The 17,753-nt window shown below is 32.2% G+C and overlaps 1 protein-coding gene across 5 annotated transcripts in view; it reads left to right on the forward strand.

Moving 5' to 3' along the window:
- The window catches only part of LOC143196094 (uncharacterized), a 127,675-nt gene that overhangs the window by 7,707 nt on the left and 102,215 nt on the right, over nt 1-17,753 (forward strand). For all 5 annotated transcript variants that reach the window (XM_076403685.1, XM_076403681.1, XM_076403683.1 and 2 more), the window contains exon 2: nt 8,926-9,115. In XM_076403685.1, coding sequence (XP_076259800.1) covers nt 8,989-9,115 — 127 coding nt within the window. In that variant the 5' untranslated portion in view covers nt 8,926-8,988. The remainder of the gene's footprint in view (nt 1-8,925; nt 9,116-17,753) is intronic.

Raw genomic sequence — 17,753 nt, forward strand, 5'->3', positions numbered from 1 at the left:
TTACATTATGTGATCGTTATTTATTGGCAATATAAAAATATAGAAAATACAAAATAAATAAAACAGGTGGCAGCAGTGTTACCTGGTGACGAGGCTTGGGTAGTCGATGGTGGCACGTCTAAACCAAACGAGGGTTCAGCACTGAATGACCGAAATACCCTTCAATAACATCCCAGATAAACGTCTCGGGGTTGCCAATTATTCGTTATCGTGTTCTAGTTGTCGCCAACAGCGACCCCGCCCATGTTCAGCATCTGGGATTATATTTCTGGGTACTTTGTTCACCGTTATTCTACGATGTAAAATTCGACATGCATCAAAGTCGCTACAGAGTTAAAAGCACGATTTAAAATAAAATATTGGATATTACTTAATGACATGATTTCTACATCCGATGTAGATAATCGCTATAATAAATTATTATTGCCCACTAAGCAGATTGTCAGACTACTAAGACAAATAACATTAATAAAAAGATAATGCTCGATAATGTAAGAAAACATCTTACTCTTACTTATATTCAGAAATTTAAATATTTTCGAAGATATCAAAGCCTACAGAATATATTTAGTACAATCGACGGTTTCGAACGGATTTTGAAAGGATTCCCCCGAGCTAGAGCAGTTTCGTTTACCGAAAACACTGCAAACGACGCGCTATAACACCTGCCAATCGACGAAGTGGCCTTCGGCTGACTGTGGAGTAACGATCAAGAACAAACTTCCCTTCGCAAAATCACCTTAACAGTTTAACCTCGCGGGCTTGAACCGACAAAAGTTGTAAACAGCCGAAAAGACGCCTCCCTATTGGTCCTCATCGTATCGTTGAGGGATCAATTAAATTTTACAACTGTTACGGGAAGCGTTTCCCGTTCTTTTATAATTATGGTGGTAGTTTAAAGTCGATCTTCCTGCTAAAATACCCAGATCGATATACGATGTGAGATAATTTTCGTTTCTATCGATTTCTTTGTTCGATCTATTTGTTTGTAAGTTTCATAAGAGTTTAAGGTAAATTACAGATGATAATGTAACATTATCTATCAGCAGGAGGAATATCAGGGCTGCCTTTTTATTTTAGGATTGTTCATCAATAATTAGTTTCAAGAATTTTACTTGGACTTTTATCGATAAATTACCACTATGAAGTGATTTCGTTACATTAAACACGTCACGTTAAAAAATAGAAGTATAATTTTATGTAAGAGTCGCTGTTGATGCTCCTTCTCTTTTTAAGGTAGTCTATGAAAATTATTTCATGCGCATCCCAAAATACAGACGCCATAACCTTGCCAGCCGACTGTTGCGTTTTCCCGCGCTTTGGAGCGGGTTCATCGCGTGCAGTCTACCCGGATGTCTGTCGACTGGACTTCGGAGTAAAATGATGGACGAAATGACGTCACATATCGATGCAAAAACTCGGGTTTATTACGCTTGATCATATTCAAACAATGCTTCAAATCATCAACTCGTGGTTGTTTTTGGTCAAAAGTGAACTCGAGCGGCACCCACTTTACACAGAGCTTTCTCATACCCAAATAATCGTGAATGATATGATGTACACGTTCAGTTGATATCTTTAGAGTGTCTGATATTTCATTCAATTTCATTTTACGATCATTCAAGATCATTTAATGTTATTGTTATTTTTTTAAAATATTTTCGTCGGTAACAACCTCTTTGGGCGTCCACTGTGTTCACCGTCTTCGGTGCTCATTTCACCACGTCTAAACTTACCATACCTATACTAGATGGTTCATTTTCCTGTAACAGTGTCAGGAAACTCGGCATCAAGCCAAGTTTTTGCTTCAACTGTATTTTTTCCCTTCAAAAAGCTATATTTTAGCAACACGCGAAAATCCTTTTTATAAATTTTTTTCACAATAAACTCTTGTTATTGTTACTTCACTCAAAATGCTGTAATTCACAAACTAATGATCCGACCGCTGTCAAATATATACACGCATCTTTTGAGTGTTAGGCCTAACTAAAAAACAAATGGATTAATTGTAGGAATGTTCGTCGGGTTGGTCAGTCGGTCGAAATGTGTGGCTGCCGCTGCGATTATATGTCAGAACACTCACTACTATTTTTGGAACGAATTTGCACGAGAACTGAAAGACACTGGTTTGATAATCACTTGTTTATTTCGATATTGAGTGATACATGTGGTCGACGGGAGAATTGACAGGATATTAGGTTAGGTAGAGGAAGTACGGTAGCGCTGTGGAAGTGGTACTATTACAGGGGGATGGAGAAAAGAGAAGAGGGCGAGACGTCGTCGTGATGGTCTTTTATACCCTGGAACTGCATGGTACCAATCCACCGGCGTTGCCAACCTTTGTACTTGTTGATGAAAACGTGGTGGCCTAAAGGGTCGTGGCGATCGCCACAAATTTAATACTAATAGCGCCAGCTACGTGTCAGATCGGGGACTTTTCAATTGACCTGTTACTAGTGTGGAAAAGAGTGAAATGTAAATATTATAAAACAACTTTAACCTATAAATTATTGTAGCTGTATTTTATTAATTGTAATTTTAATTTGTTCGATAATATATGCATTGTATGTATTATAATGTTAAAATAAATTATATTAGATAATACTTTTGTTTTATTATTTTATTTAGATTAGAATTGTGCTGTATATCAAAGTCAAAATATGATAAGACTCAGAGTTGATGCGGCAACATTGAGACATTTTGACCTTACCATATGACGTTATTATATAGTATATTCAAAAAAAAATTAAACACAGTGTCAGTAATTATTAAGCCCAAATAGTGAGCATCAAAAATTTAAATCAAACCCAGCGTATCATAAATATATAATCAGAAAGCAATTACCAATTATGTTTGTTGTTTCCCGATAAAATTGAATGAAACTCAACATAACATGGACGCCAACAAAGCTATATCGAAATACAGTAATACATTTACGTTATATCAAAGAATAACCGACGCCATTATCATTTCTAACAATAATGGCGCTTTGTACATTGTCGAACGGTTACACTTCGTTGCCGCATTTATTGGTTTCATCGAATTATGAAAGAGGGCACTCTCCGGCAACTTTGACGAGACTTGTTCGAGTGGTCGCGGTAAAGTGGTCCGGGATTCGGTCGAAATGGACACGTCAATATTTACATGGTGTCCCGTCGTTTGGCGAGCGGGAAAGCAACACTGAAAGCTTAAAATTAATAAACCCGATAGGGGCTTTTAATACGATCAGATGAGCTATCATTCTGACGCGCTGATTTATAGTACGCTCGTTATTATGACATCAATGAACTTTTTTTCGTTGAATGAGATCTGCGAATGAAATTCGAAATGTACCCCGGTTAAAAATGGAGAACATTTCAGATTTATACGGTTCTGATAATTTCGCTCTGTATGCAAAAGTGTGTTTTATTTTCGTTTTTTATTTCTGCAAATATTCATTGACTAAAAAATGTAGATTTACAATGGACCGGAATTAATTTTAAGGCATTTAATATAGTTGACACCCAAACCTTCCTTAACTAATTACGTCAAGGCTCTATTAGTTTTTGTTATTAATCATTATATTGAAGATTGATTGTGAATTGTGGATTGTCAATTTTATCTTGACTTACTCAAAGCGTTCCCTTTAGATACAATATATTATTTCTACGTTGTTTTCGATCTGCTTTGGTCGTCGAATCCTATTTGAATTTGATTTTAATCTCTTCAATCCACTCAAGGTTATCGAAGGCGTTTCATCAACATCAAACCATAGAGTGTTTACTTCTCAACCAATATAACACTGTTGGTGCCACATGACATGGAGCATAATTAAGTAATGCCATGTATATAAGTTCACCCTGCGTAGTCACTCTTGATGATCGGCCACAACCCTTCTGGCTGTTGATAGTATTTGTCCCAGATAGCTTTCCATAATCTTCATCTACGATTTCACCACAAAGAGCTTGGGAGGAATTCATTCACCTTGCACTCAACAAATATGGTCAATTCAAAATAGCAGTGACACGAGTGTCAATATATGTCTGTCTAAAGTTGTAAATTCGTTTTAGAGCCAGACAATATTATCCTTGTCATATTATTTTATTTAAAAAGAGATAGAATGCTGTGGGAGAAGTTCAAACATGTAACGGAATGAGCCCGCAAAAGTTGTCCGATTTCCAAACGTCTGAAAATTCTTCAAAATATTATAATTACAGGTTATAAACAGGTTTTAATTGAAAATATTTCTTTGCGCCTTGCAGCTGCACTGTATGTTAGTACGGACTCGGTCACTAAAATATCTCAAAAGATAAAAAGCAATACAACCTTAAATTCGCCCAAAAGAAGCCGTGTTTCTGCGAAACAGGTGACGAAGATCAATCTTGGTGTTTCAGAGACCAAATATACGAAATGTATAAAACAGTAAGTAGTTTTTTCAATCGAAACATAATTTAATAAAATTATTTCAGAGAAAATTGTTATTCTGGAAAGTATCCACAAAGATACAAAAGTTATACAGCTATTTGGAACATCCGTTCATACATTGTTAGATAAAATAATATAAGATTCAAGTGTTGTAAAGATAACCCACAAAGGGGTCTAATGGAACCTCCAAAGATTGCTTTTAAAAGAACACAATTTTTAAAAACTTGTAACCAAATCAAGGAAGAATTATATCCATTTATATATTTAAAAGAAACATGAATATTTCAGAATGGTACATTGACTCGTGGCAAGATGATAATAAATATAGTGTAAGGATAACACAGGTTCATAGAAAAAAGTAAACATCGGAAGGATCAACGATTAGGTTTTTTTAGTCGTAACAATTATTCATTGCAAACATAGAGTTCTTCATGCTGTAAACAGGAATGGTTTTATTCTTGGTACAGAATTAGTGTTTGTATAAGCCTAAGGATGACTACCATGAAGAAATGAATCATGACCTGTCTTTGAAGTAGTTTGAAAATCACCACATCAGTTATATATATATATATATATATATATATATATATATATATATATATATATATATATATATTTAAAAAAGAACCTAATATATATATTTATTTTATAATATATATATTTTAAAAAGAACATAAGAAAAGAGCCATCAGTTTTTGTTATGTACAATGCACCATATCTACCATATATATATATATATATATATATATATATATATATATATATATATATATATATATATATATATATATATATATATATAGTACACTGGTGGAGAGAAAATCCCAACAAGTCCATCGACAAAGCTTGCAATTATATTAAATCGTTTTAAAGAATGAACTATTTGAAATTATTAGTTGGTAAATATAAATGAAATAATTAGTTACATTTTATGTAATAAACACCTTCGATTTGTATGAGCTCGATCAGACACATTGAATGAGAAATTGTCAAAAGGTAGAATCTTGAGCTAGTTTTTAATAGATTGAAAATAAACAGCTTGGTTATTAACTTGACTAGTATTTCTAAAAGTGACTGTTATTGAATAAAACTTTATGAATGTTGGTTTATTATTAAATGCTAACGATTACCAAGACAGGATGATGAAAGAGGAAACGACACTGGAGTTTTTTAGAGCATGCAAAGCATTTTTATTTGTCATAGTTTATGGCTAGAAGTCTTTGAGCACTTTCAATCCACCTTTTGTAACCTTACATCTTCAGCTGCGATACTTTTTCTCGAAGTACACCAAGAAATTATTCGAGTAACCGTAAAACAATTGCCAATTCGATGACGGCCTTCTTTTCTTGATAATTAGTTTCATCCCAGGAAATTGAATTGAAAGTGAAACTTATAATATCTCCCGGAATACTACCGACTGCACCAATTATGAAATGTGAAAGTGTTTAAACCAAAAAAAAATTATTTAAAACACTGTTTTATCTTAAGAACTTGTTGAACGCCGATTGAAAACGACAGTGAAGCCTTAAATAAGCATCTATCTTTGGAATCCACACTCGTTACACTATTTAATCGTGACAACTACTTGCATATAGCACTTGCAATATGTTTTTTATTATTGATGTATTTTATTGCAGGACCACACATCACTAATACGCTTTAGAATTTATAACAAATACACTAAACAATTATATTGATTATTTCGAAGTAAATTTCATTGATTACTAATTATATACTAACAGAAAATGATACTGGCGAACGTTTTAGTGCGAATTTAAACATTAAAATCGAAAAAAGTGTTTTTTCCTCTGAAAATATTTATAAATAAATACATTAGAATATTACAGAATGGGTTTTTAGAATTAGTCATATCATCCGCCAATATTTATGAGTTTTTCTAAGCTCCAAGTTTATTTTAAAACAGTAAAACTTGATTGCACATCCTATAAATTAGTTAGAACTAATTTCCACAATTCTACTTCTTTGTTCTCGATATAAACCTATTTACGAGAAAAAAAATTAACAAAAATTAAATCCTAGAACTAGTATATCGTAGAACGATGTTACAAATTATACGCTCGAATAAAATCCTATTTCCATATAAACTCAAAAGGACTATATTCCAAATAAAACCTCCTGTACGCCGTAAATACAATAACAATAAACTCTAGTCGGTATTACATTCTGTAAAATAGAGATCCACGTTTCAATCGTGCCAATTACACGTGGATCCTGAATTTCATTCGCTCTACCCATACGCCATTATATCCTATTTTCATATTATCTCCTTGAAGTTTTCCCTCCCTATTCCCCACGTTATTACAATATTTCAGTCAGACGCACATGCTATCGCTCGTCGTCAGTCGAATTATACTGAAACAACAAAATCTTTATTTGGTATCTCTCTATAAATAAACTACCCTCTATTTTCCTGCCTTGTGTTATTCATACGTAGTACATCGTTGAATAAGTTTCTGGTCTGATTAAAAGAAACAAGTTTTCTCTAAGAATTCGATTTATTAATCAACACACATGCAAAAAATCAATATAACTATTATTTTACTATTTATACCCATTTTTTAACGCTTTAGATGAAATAATTGTTTATTTACAGGAACAATTACAGTGATTGTTGTTGTGTCACTACAAAGCAATTTTAGCAATTTTTAAGATTTCTGAAGGATAAAACATATAAAATTTTCATAGAGAGGCTCATAAAGTAAGTGTTATGCCACTAAAAGAGTTTTGGAACAACCACATGGTGAAAGATCCGGGATATATGGTCAATCATTTTTGGTAAAGAACTTATTTAGATTTTATTAAAATTCTCAAAATTATATGTTTCAAACCTGCAGATTTTCAGAGCAATATGTTAAGTTAATCTTATCCATTACACTAATTATAACCAAAGGTAGACATTAGAAAAGGCTAATTAGGTACATCATAGTTGAGATCCAACGGATCCATAGAAGATCCCAAACCTGCTGGATTTCTACATCACTAAGAAATATCAAGCAAATATATGCAATTTGTATAAAATATGAAACTAAACTGAGACCATTCAAGGATTGTTCTGATTTTTGTGATTTACTTTGAGTGAAGTAATTAATTAATCTGTGGTTAATAAAAAAAACTATAGGATCGGTTTCAGAGGGGCATTAAATGAAAGAATTAACTTAGGATGCAGGACTAAAGAAGAATTGAATTTTTAGGTGGAGAATCCAGCACTCCGCATGTCAAAATACCCTAGAAATCTGAACTTAAGAGATAATAACTACCCTAAAAAATCTTAGAACAAATGTGAGAAAAACAAAGGGCGAGAAAGAAATGAATGTCATAGGAAAATCACTAGAATAAAACATTTTTAAACTAGAATAGAACATTTTTCTGGAACATTTTTAGACGTTGCTCAAGCTTTCAATAAAGTTTGACATGAAACTAAAATACTTCTTCCTGACCAATAATCAAAAGTAGTCAGATAAAACTGACCGATATTTCGGAGTTAAACAAAATGCCATGGTATTGGAACCAGTCTTCTATCTGCTGAACATAACTTAGGACTTGCCCACATTCAATGAAAACGCCGTTGTTATATTTGCAGATGACTAGAATCCTAGCTATTGGAGGTATTAGCACTGAATTAACTAAAAAATTATAAACAGTTATTGTCAAAATACAATGCTGACAGAAAAATCGCGCAAAATGAATAAAATTCAATAGGGCATATTGATTTTATAAACAAAATAATCAAGCACAAACTGGTATATTCAGCAAGCTAATATTTTGAAAGAATCCTTTAAACTTTAGGCATCTAAGGTATAATGTTAATAAATGTTAATAAATAACGTAAAGAAACCAAGCTACACAAAAGTACACAAAAAAAAGGAGTGGATATTGTTCAGATATCGAACCACGTCAGTATATAATAAGTTATTGTTATAGCAACAAGTTTTGAAACCAATATGGACCTAAGAAGCAATATAAATATCATTCAATGGGTCCAAAACAAGGTACTGCGGGGTATCGCGGAATTTAGTAGACCTGAATTTAGAAACTGTCGACAACTTTATCAAAGACTATGCCCAAAGACATAAACACAGTCATGAACATTTGATCTAGGTCAGTGAAGTTATAAGTAAAATTCAGTGCACATTAAAAATACTGACATGGATGTTAAACCCAAAGTGTCTATCGTAGAATAAGTGCTTTGCAATTTTAAAACCATAGCAAATTTGGATAGAAAAATAGATTATTAGTGTTTATTTACTAGATTGTTATAATAAATAATTTCAAAACAAAGTATATTCATAGAGAATTTTAAAGTTCCCAATTATATGTTTCAAACCTGCACATCTTTTGAGCAACGTGTTACATTAACTATATCCATATGTAGGGAGCTCGACCGAACAAACATAGAGAAATAATTTTGATAAAGCTGTTGTTTTTGTTGGCATAGAGGAAAAAATAATATCCGTGATGTCACACTGGTTCTGGTGATTTACGTATATTAATGCATTACAGAGGATCGGCGGCCGGACCAGCAGGACGGATACTGCAGCAGTGACCGCAGACACCCGAGGCGACATGACGACATCCGTTGCAAGTTCAAACTTTAACATGGCGTCGTCCATTTGTTTCGCGGAGATTAACTTGATCGCCATGTCGTTGGCGATGCTGCCTGTGGCAGAGACCTTGAGGCGTTACATGCCAGGTGAGTGATAAATTATGTTGCCGCCAACTTTGTTGCACCGCGCAATGATCAATACAAAGTTTTAGTTGAATTTAGGTTAATAGTTTTCGTATTAGGTGGCACTGAAAGTAAAAATTGGCTATATAATATATAACCACAATTTTGATGTGATATAACATATCTGGCTAGTACAATAGATTGTTGTATGATTTGTGTCTTTTAGTGCATATTTAAACCCTTAGTTACATCTCATCCAATTCAACCAAACACCAACATAATTCTTAAGCAGTCAATGAGAGTTTTTTTGAATAAGTTTTGGGTTTCATATATTTGGAACAAAATTCCATATAAAATTAAAAATTCGAGAGAGTAATGCGTCAAAAACTAATCATTATCCTTTGTAAAAACTGTTTTGGTGCTTAGGAATCTCAACCTGGTTTTCACCTGAAAAAAATCTCATTATTTAAGTCAATAGATCATTACTTTTTTTTAAACAAAAACCTATTTATCTATGCCTTTTATAAATAGACATTCTTCTTTCCTTGTTTGTTTCTCTCCTCCACCTTCAGAGTAGTAATCATTAGATCCCTGTGCCATGTCTGATGATTAGTATTATATTTTGTTTATTCGATTCAGGCCAACTATTATTAGCAAATTTAATCTTTCCAAAATATCGTCATTCCCTATTGTTGCATCTTAAAAAATCCTATCTATTTTTTTCTATTATTCTAATTTAACTTTTTCAACTTTCTCTTAGACAAATTCTAGTAGCAACTCACCTAAAAGAAAAATTAATTCGTTACTACAATATATCATGAATTAAAAAATGTCTAATTTTTATCAGTTACTGCATTTTTTATGGAAAACCCCATTAATAAATTGATTACTAAACTATCTAGCTTTTGGCTGACGTATTGTACATTTACAACCTAAAACAAATGGAGGGTTAATTACAACAAAATGTATATAAAAGTTATATAAAAGTTATATAAACAAAATTGATGTTTGGATATTTTAGCATTTAACAATTTAACCTTACTTTCCGTACATACCTTTGTTCTTCCATATTTTAAAATCAATATATGTTACTTAACACTAAGAATAACACAACAATAACAAACAATTATTATTGCTATCGACTTGTTAATGTATCACAAAATTTAAATGTTCTAGATTACTTATTGTTTTCACTCGATTAATAGTAGTGTTGGGAACTATCGACTGAAATTGACTATCGACTGTTTCAGTCACTATTTTTGGTTCGACTGATTTTACTATTTTTTACCAGTGAATGTTTCAGTCGACTGTTTTCAGTCGCTATTTTCGGTCCGACTGATTTTGTTTCTATTTACGATCGACTGTTTCAGTCGTGTTCTTTTAGTTACTATTTTTGGTTCTACTAGTTTAATTCGACTGATTTTTAACGTTCGGGCTCTGTTGTCCTAACGACAACCTTGACAAAAATGTACCCAATTTATACTTACATAGATTTATATGTAATATATGTAGTTTTATGATTTTTTTGGTAGTTTACTTGTAAAACTTGTAACAATATATTGTATATTAATGTTATACTGTAAATAGTATTTTGGTATGATATTTTTCAAGATTGTTAGTATAATGGAGTAAAAAGATTGGGAGTGATAGTGAAATATTTTGACTGTTTTTATAGCAATAATAGGTAACATTTCGATCACTCTCTCGATTTTTGTTAAAAAATATTTTCGTTCAATAATAAATAAAGCATTTACTTCATTTCATTCAGATCAGTTTTAATTATCAAGGATTAGTTTTTTTTCTTTGATTATTTATATGTTTAACATTTATATAGTATTTATGGTTATTCTACACCCGGTTTTTAGGTTTTGTCTAAGCTCTATTACACTGGCTGTATATATTATAGTATATTATCTAAAAATAGCAATTAACACATTAAAATACAATAAAACATTTGTGGAATATTATTCCATTCCATAGAAAAATTGCATTCCTTTTTACAGATCCATAGAACATTCAAATATAAAAGTAATTCTACTTCGTTTAAAACTATATTATAAATTGCATGTTATGTATTATTGTAATAGTATTCAGTAATTATTTTCTCCTTTTCTTTTTTAAAGTTAGTTCGTGAAAGAATTTATACATCTACGTCTCGCTTATACTACCGTTGGAAAATATAACCACATATAAAATTAAGTGTTTCAAGCAATTATCTCTGTCCTTTTCTCTTTCACAATTTATACAGGAAAGGATTCGAACATCTTCGTCTGACATCATGAATTAAAAAATTGTCGATCCGCGCATAGTAATTACTGTTTTCAGTCACTAGTTTTTTGACTATCGACTGTTTCGACGGTTTGGGACTAACCAATGTTTTCAGTCGATAGTTCCCAACCCTAGTTAATAGTAAATTTTATATCACAAATTTTACATACCGTAGGAAGAACAGTTGAGAGTAATTTATAGAAAATTACCTTCCATCTTCCATATCGTATTCTATTAAACACAGTACAAATCAAACAGTCTAAACACACAGTCTCTTTGACAGTGTGAAGGTTGTGGTTAGTAGCTTTCATTTCATGAAATAATTTTAAATTTGCCAGTTTTTCTCTTAAGATCGCTTGAAACAGACGCGCAACAATTGTTACCATTTCAAATAACCAATTCCACGAATAATTTTAGGGAAGCTGACAAATATCCCCGGAATATTTGGTGGCGATAATAATATGCGATAAAAATGTGCTACGTAATGGCGGCGTTCAAACTTAATAGAAAATTTTATGCGGAAAAATATAGCAGCTAGTCGGCGTTAATGTTCGAGCATCATCCGCACCTGCGACGTTTGTTAACTGTTCCATGGACCGCGAGGATGGGGAACTTCGTAGACAATATCATTAAATCTAATCGGGACATTTTTGTTATGTCATAAGAGGAGGCCGATGTGAAGGTGGCTTTTATTGAAATAATTGGTTTTATTTATTCATGCGATACGACTTTAACAACACGATATTGTTTCGTCTGACGTGTGTTCCCTTATGGTTATGTTATTATTGTTATTAACATTGATGCTTTTGGTATATCAGCAGCAAAATGGAAATGGTAGCGATAAATATTTCGTAAGATATGAGATGCCTCACTATCGCTCTTTTCCCATCTTTCGGATAATATACGAATAGCGTTATGCCTTGAAGCCATCTACGAATTGATTCCATACCATTTAGGTTCTCGTATTAGGTGGCGCTGTAAGTAAAAATTGATTATATAATATGTAACCACAATTTTAATGTTATAACATATCTGGCTAGAATAATAGTTTGTTGTGTGATTTGTGTCTTTTAGTGCATATTTAAACCCTTAGTTACATCTCATCCAATTCAACCAATCACCAACATAGTTCTTAAGCGGTCAATGAAAGTTTTTTTGAAAAAGTTTTGGGTTTCATATATTTGGAACAAAATTCCATATGAAATTAAAAATCCAAGAGAGTAATGCGTCAAGAACTAATCATTGTCCTTTGTAAAAACTGTTTTAGTGCTTAGGAATCTCAACCTGGTTTTCACCTGAAGGAATTGTTTATTCATGCGATACGACTCTAACAACATGATATTGTTTCGTCTGATGTGTGTTCCCTTATGGTTATGTTATTATGGTTATTAACATTGACGCTTTTGGTATATCAACAGCAAAATGGAAATGGTAGCGATAAATATTTCGTAAGATAAGAGATGCCTCACTATCGCTCTTTTTCCCATCTTTCGAATAATATACGAATAGCCTTATGCCTTGAAGCCCTCTACGAATTGATTTCATACCATTTAGGTTCTCGTATTAGGTGTAACCACAATTTTAATGTTGTAACATATCTGGCTAGTACAATAGTTTGTTGTGTGATTTGTGTCTTTTAGTGCATATTTAAACCCTTAGTTACATCTCATCCAATTCAACCAATCACCAACATAATTCTTAAGCAGTCAATGAAAGTTTTTTTGAAAAAGTTTTGGATTTCATATATTTGGAACAAAATTCCATATAAAATTAAAAATCCAAGAGAGTAATGAGTCAAAAACTAATCATTGTCCTTTGTAAAAACTGTTTTGGTGCTTAGGAATCTCAACCTGGTTTTCACCTGAAGGAATTATTTATTCATGCGATACGACTTTAACAACACGATATTGTTTCGTCTGACGTGTGTTGCCTTATGGTTATGTTATTATGGTTATTAACATTGACGCTTTTGGTATATCAACAGCAAAATGGAAATGGTAGCGATAAATATTTCGTAAGATATGAGATGCCTCACTATCGCTCTTTTTCCCATCTTTCGAATAATATACGAATAGCGTTGTGCCTTGAAGCCATCTACGAATTGATTTCATACCATGTAGGTTCTCGTATTAGGTGGTGCTGTAAATAAAAATTAGTTATATAATATGTAACCACAATTTTAATGTTATAACATATCTGGCTAGTACAATAGTTTGTTATGTGATTTGTGTCTTTTAGTGCATATTTAAACCCTTAGTTACATCTCATCAAATTCAACCAATCACCAACATAATTCTTAAGCAGTCAATGAAAGTTTTTTGAAAAAGTTTTGCGTTTCATATATTTGGAACAAAATTCCATATAAAATTAAAAATCCAAGAGAGTAATGAGTCAAAAACTAATAATTGTCCTTTGTAAAAACTGTTTTGGTGCTTAGGAATCTCAACCTGGTTTTCACCTGAAGGAATTATTTATTCATGCGATACGACTTTAACAACACGATATTGTTTCGTCTGACGTGTGTTGCCTTATGGTTATGTTATTATGGTTATTAACATTGACGCTTTTGGTATATCAACAGCAAAATGGAAATGGTAGCGATAAATATTTCGTAAGATATGAGATGCCTCACTATCGCTCTTTTTCCCATCTTTCGAATAATATACGAATTGATTTCATACATTTAGGTTCTGATATCTGAAATTATGAAATTACTGACCGAAATTAAAATTGTGTAAAAAAATTAAGAAAGCTCCTTAAAAGCAATACAAAAAAGCGGATTTCCAAGAATTGTTATGTTGTTCCGTGTCTTATATTCAGTTCGTAGTAGTTAAAATAATATTGTAAATACATAAATTGATTTAGGTAGGTATTAAGCTAAGTTCTATATATATAGTAGAATATAATAAACGTATAGTAGAGAGGCTAAATAACATTTTTGTTTCTTTGTATTGAGTGCGCTTCCGGGGTGTTCCCATTGGAGCCAAATTAGAATCTGATGGAGGGAATGGGAAAGCCTCAAATTTCACTGACTTCAAAGTAATCAGTTCGTAGTAGTTAAAATAATATTGTAAATAGTTAAATTGATTTAGGTAGGTATTAAGCTAAATATTATGTATATAGTACAATATAATATACGTGTAGTAGATAGGTTAAATAAGTTTTTTGTTTGTTTTTATTTAGTTAATACAACGATTATTATGTACATATTTCATTTTAAAACGTTTTTTTTTTGTGTTAAAATTCTAAGTTTGATTATTGTTTACTTTTTCGTGAGTTTCTTATTTATTTTTTAAACTCGGTTCAGTTTTTTCGTTAAAAGTATTTTTTTTTAGTATTGTTATGTTGTTCAGTGTGAAAGCCTCAAATTTCACTGACTTCGAAATAATCAGTTCGTAGTAGTTAAAATAATATTGTAAATAGTTAAATTGATTTAGGTAGGTATTATGTATATAGTAGAATATAATATACGTGTAGTAGATAGGTTAAATAAGTTTTTTGTTTGTTTTTATTTAGTTAATACAACGATTATTATGTACATATTTCATTTTAAAACGTTTTTTTTTTGTGTTAAAATTCTAAGTTTGATTATTGTTTACTTTTTCGTGAGTTTCTTATTTATTTTTTGAAGTCGGTTCAATTTCTTCGTTAAAAGTATTTTTATTTAGTATTGTTGAGCTATTCAGTGTATATGGACGATAATCAAAGAAGGCTCCAAATTAAATTTTACACATTCATTACTTAAGTTGTTTCCTTTGACGAAATCTGCTACTAAAGTAAACCAAAACACTTTTAAAAAGGTATGGTCTTGCTGCGTCGTAATATCCAAATTGCCGCTTATAGTTTCAACGATTTGAGATGCATGATGACATGATACCAATGTGTCAGTAATAAATCAAATATTGACCTAGATGCTCAAAAATTTCGAAAAAATTTAATTGGACTTAAATAATTAGGATGAAAAATAATCTCTAACTTTCAAGAAATTTTGATACAACTTAGCTGTCCATCAGGTAACTATTTCCAGATGTTAAAATACATTGGGAAGGATACAAAATATGGGGAAATGGCCATCACATGAATTGACTGAATAAACCATTTCGAACCATTTTAGTAATACCGTTGTTTTATTAGATTTCAGGCCTAAATACAGCAATTTTCTATAGCTTATTGTGTTGGACAATAAAAGATAATCTCAAGAAGTATTCTATTAGTCCAAAAGAACCGCCCAAATCGATATTGAGCATAAAGTTTTGATGTGTATATGCTGGGATTAGCATAGTTTATTGTATTACAAGCTGCTAAACACGAACCAAACTGTTGCTGCAGTTATATACTGACATGACATCAATTGAACAATTTAAATAATGTATTGTTGTAGCAAAAACCAGCCAAAATAAAAAGTTGTGAACCAGAAATGATTATCACCTGTTTAGATCAACCCAGCATGGCTTGACTATCAGACAGTTTTGAAATATTGAATAAGTGACAAGAATGGAGAAAATTATGGAAAATATTTTTGTTAATACAGTTGTACCATATCTCTTAGTAAATGCTGTTTTCAGTTGATCAGAATACATAGAAGAACCTGATAGTTTCGATGAAACTAAACGAAATTTAAAAATGTACTTTGTAAAATATATTTTGAGAACCTATTGTAAATGTATTTTAGAGCCTATAAATAAATTTTCAAAACATTTTGAAGATGTCGGCTGCCGCATGCTGTGATTCTTCATCCAGGTGGGTGGTTTGTGTGTATTCCGAAGGTCACAATTTTCACCGCAAACAAATCTTTCCAAAAAAAATATGTTTAAGTGTCTCTTCTATATGAAATAACGTTAAAAAAATTAAGTTTTCTTTCTAAATGTGAAAATGAAGTAGGATTTGTTGATACATGCAATAAAAAATAGTACAAATTTATTTTTTTCGTAGATTTCTAGTTCACAGATAAAATATAGAGAAAAGTGTGTTTGAAAGTTAGCAGTAGAGGTAATTTTACAGCAGTAGTTAATTAATTAATATATAACTAACTATATACTAATATAGCAGTCCTTCATCAGCTACATATGTGTTATTTTCGGCTTTCTGCTGTTTATTTTTTCACGTTTTTAGAGTTTCCTTATTTTACTACAAAATTTTCAGTTCATATTCTGGAGTAGTTGAACTATCAATTGACGAAAGACAAAAAAACTTATTTTTTTGTAGCCTCTACACCTATTTCTCCCCTTAAGCTATTTTTATCACCGCTCTGTCTTTCCTTTCCCATGACGTCAGCCTCTTGATTATTCGGAAAACTACAAACGCTTGTCACCGAGCCTGTATGAAAACATTCACAGTTACGTCCCCGACCGTTTGACAGTGAATAATTGTTGTACTTTGTTGGTCTTTTTTATTCTATTTAATTTGAATAGCTTGTTATTTTATTATTTTCGTAGCCACCAGTTGCGTGACTATCTCTACCGCCTCGTACATTAATCCACATAAAAAACGAAAAAAGCCGGAGACTGTCTACTAACGAAATTAAAACATTCCATGTACCGATAACAGACACTGTGTATGTGTGGCTAATCGCTTTTTTGCGTTATTCTTCCGCTGTCAACGGCTGCTACCCTACCGCAGTCATTTCCTTGTTGGAAATTCTTTGGAATTTCCAGTTCCGGGGACTGTTCGAATATGACGCAAATTCGAGGGTTGTTTTAAAGACCTCGAAAGGTCAGCACTGTCGCAGTTTAAACTCCGAGTTCAGGCTTGGGAGACTTGGGATACCTACGACGTTCTGTTTTCATAGGAAAATTAAAATGTTGTCGTTCGAGGAATGGTTTTCTTTAATCTTTAGATTTATTACAACTCTGTTATTCTGTTGAAAAAATTGTTGTAATCTGAAGAGATGTTATTTAATTTTCTTTAAATAATTCTAATTTTTTTTATTCAACATAATTCCCTTCAAGTGTGATACACTGATTATAGCGGCATTCCAACTTTTCGATACCATTTTTGTAGTACGATTTGTCCTTTGTTTCAAAATAAGCCTCAGTTTCGGCGATCACCTCTCCATTCGACGAAAATTTCTTCCCAGCAAACATTCTTTTGAGATCTGAGAAGAGGAAATAGTCGCTGAAGGCCAGATCTGGAGAATACGGTGGATGAGGAAGCAATTCGAAGCCCAATTCATGGATGTTTGCCATCGTTTTCAATGACTTGTGACACAGTACATTGTCTTGGTGAAGCAGCACTTTCTCTCTCTTATGCGGCCGTTTTTCGGCAATTTCGTATTTCAAATGGTCCACTAAAGCTACGTAATAGTCGCTGTTGATGGTCCTTCCGTTTTCAAGGTAGTCAATGGAAATTATTCCATCGCCCTCCCAAAATACAGATGCCATAATCTTGCCAGCCG

Source organism: Rhynchophorus ferrugineus, unplaced genomic scaffold (genome assembly GCF_030347505.1).
Source record: "Rhynchophorus ferrugineus isolate W39M unplaced genomic scaffold, kcgeb_rfMv2 rfM4, whole genome shotgun sequence".
In the NCBI taxonomy this organism is placed as follows: Eukaryota; Metazoa; Arthropoda; class Insecta; order Coleoptera; family Curculionidae; genus Rhynchophorus; species Rhynchophorus ferrugineus.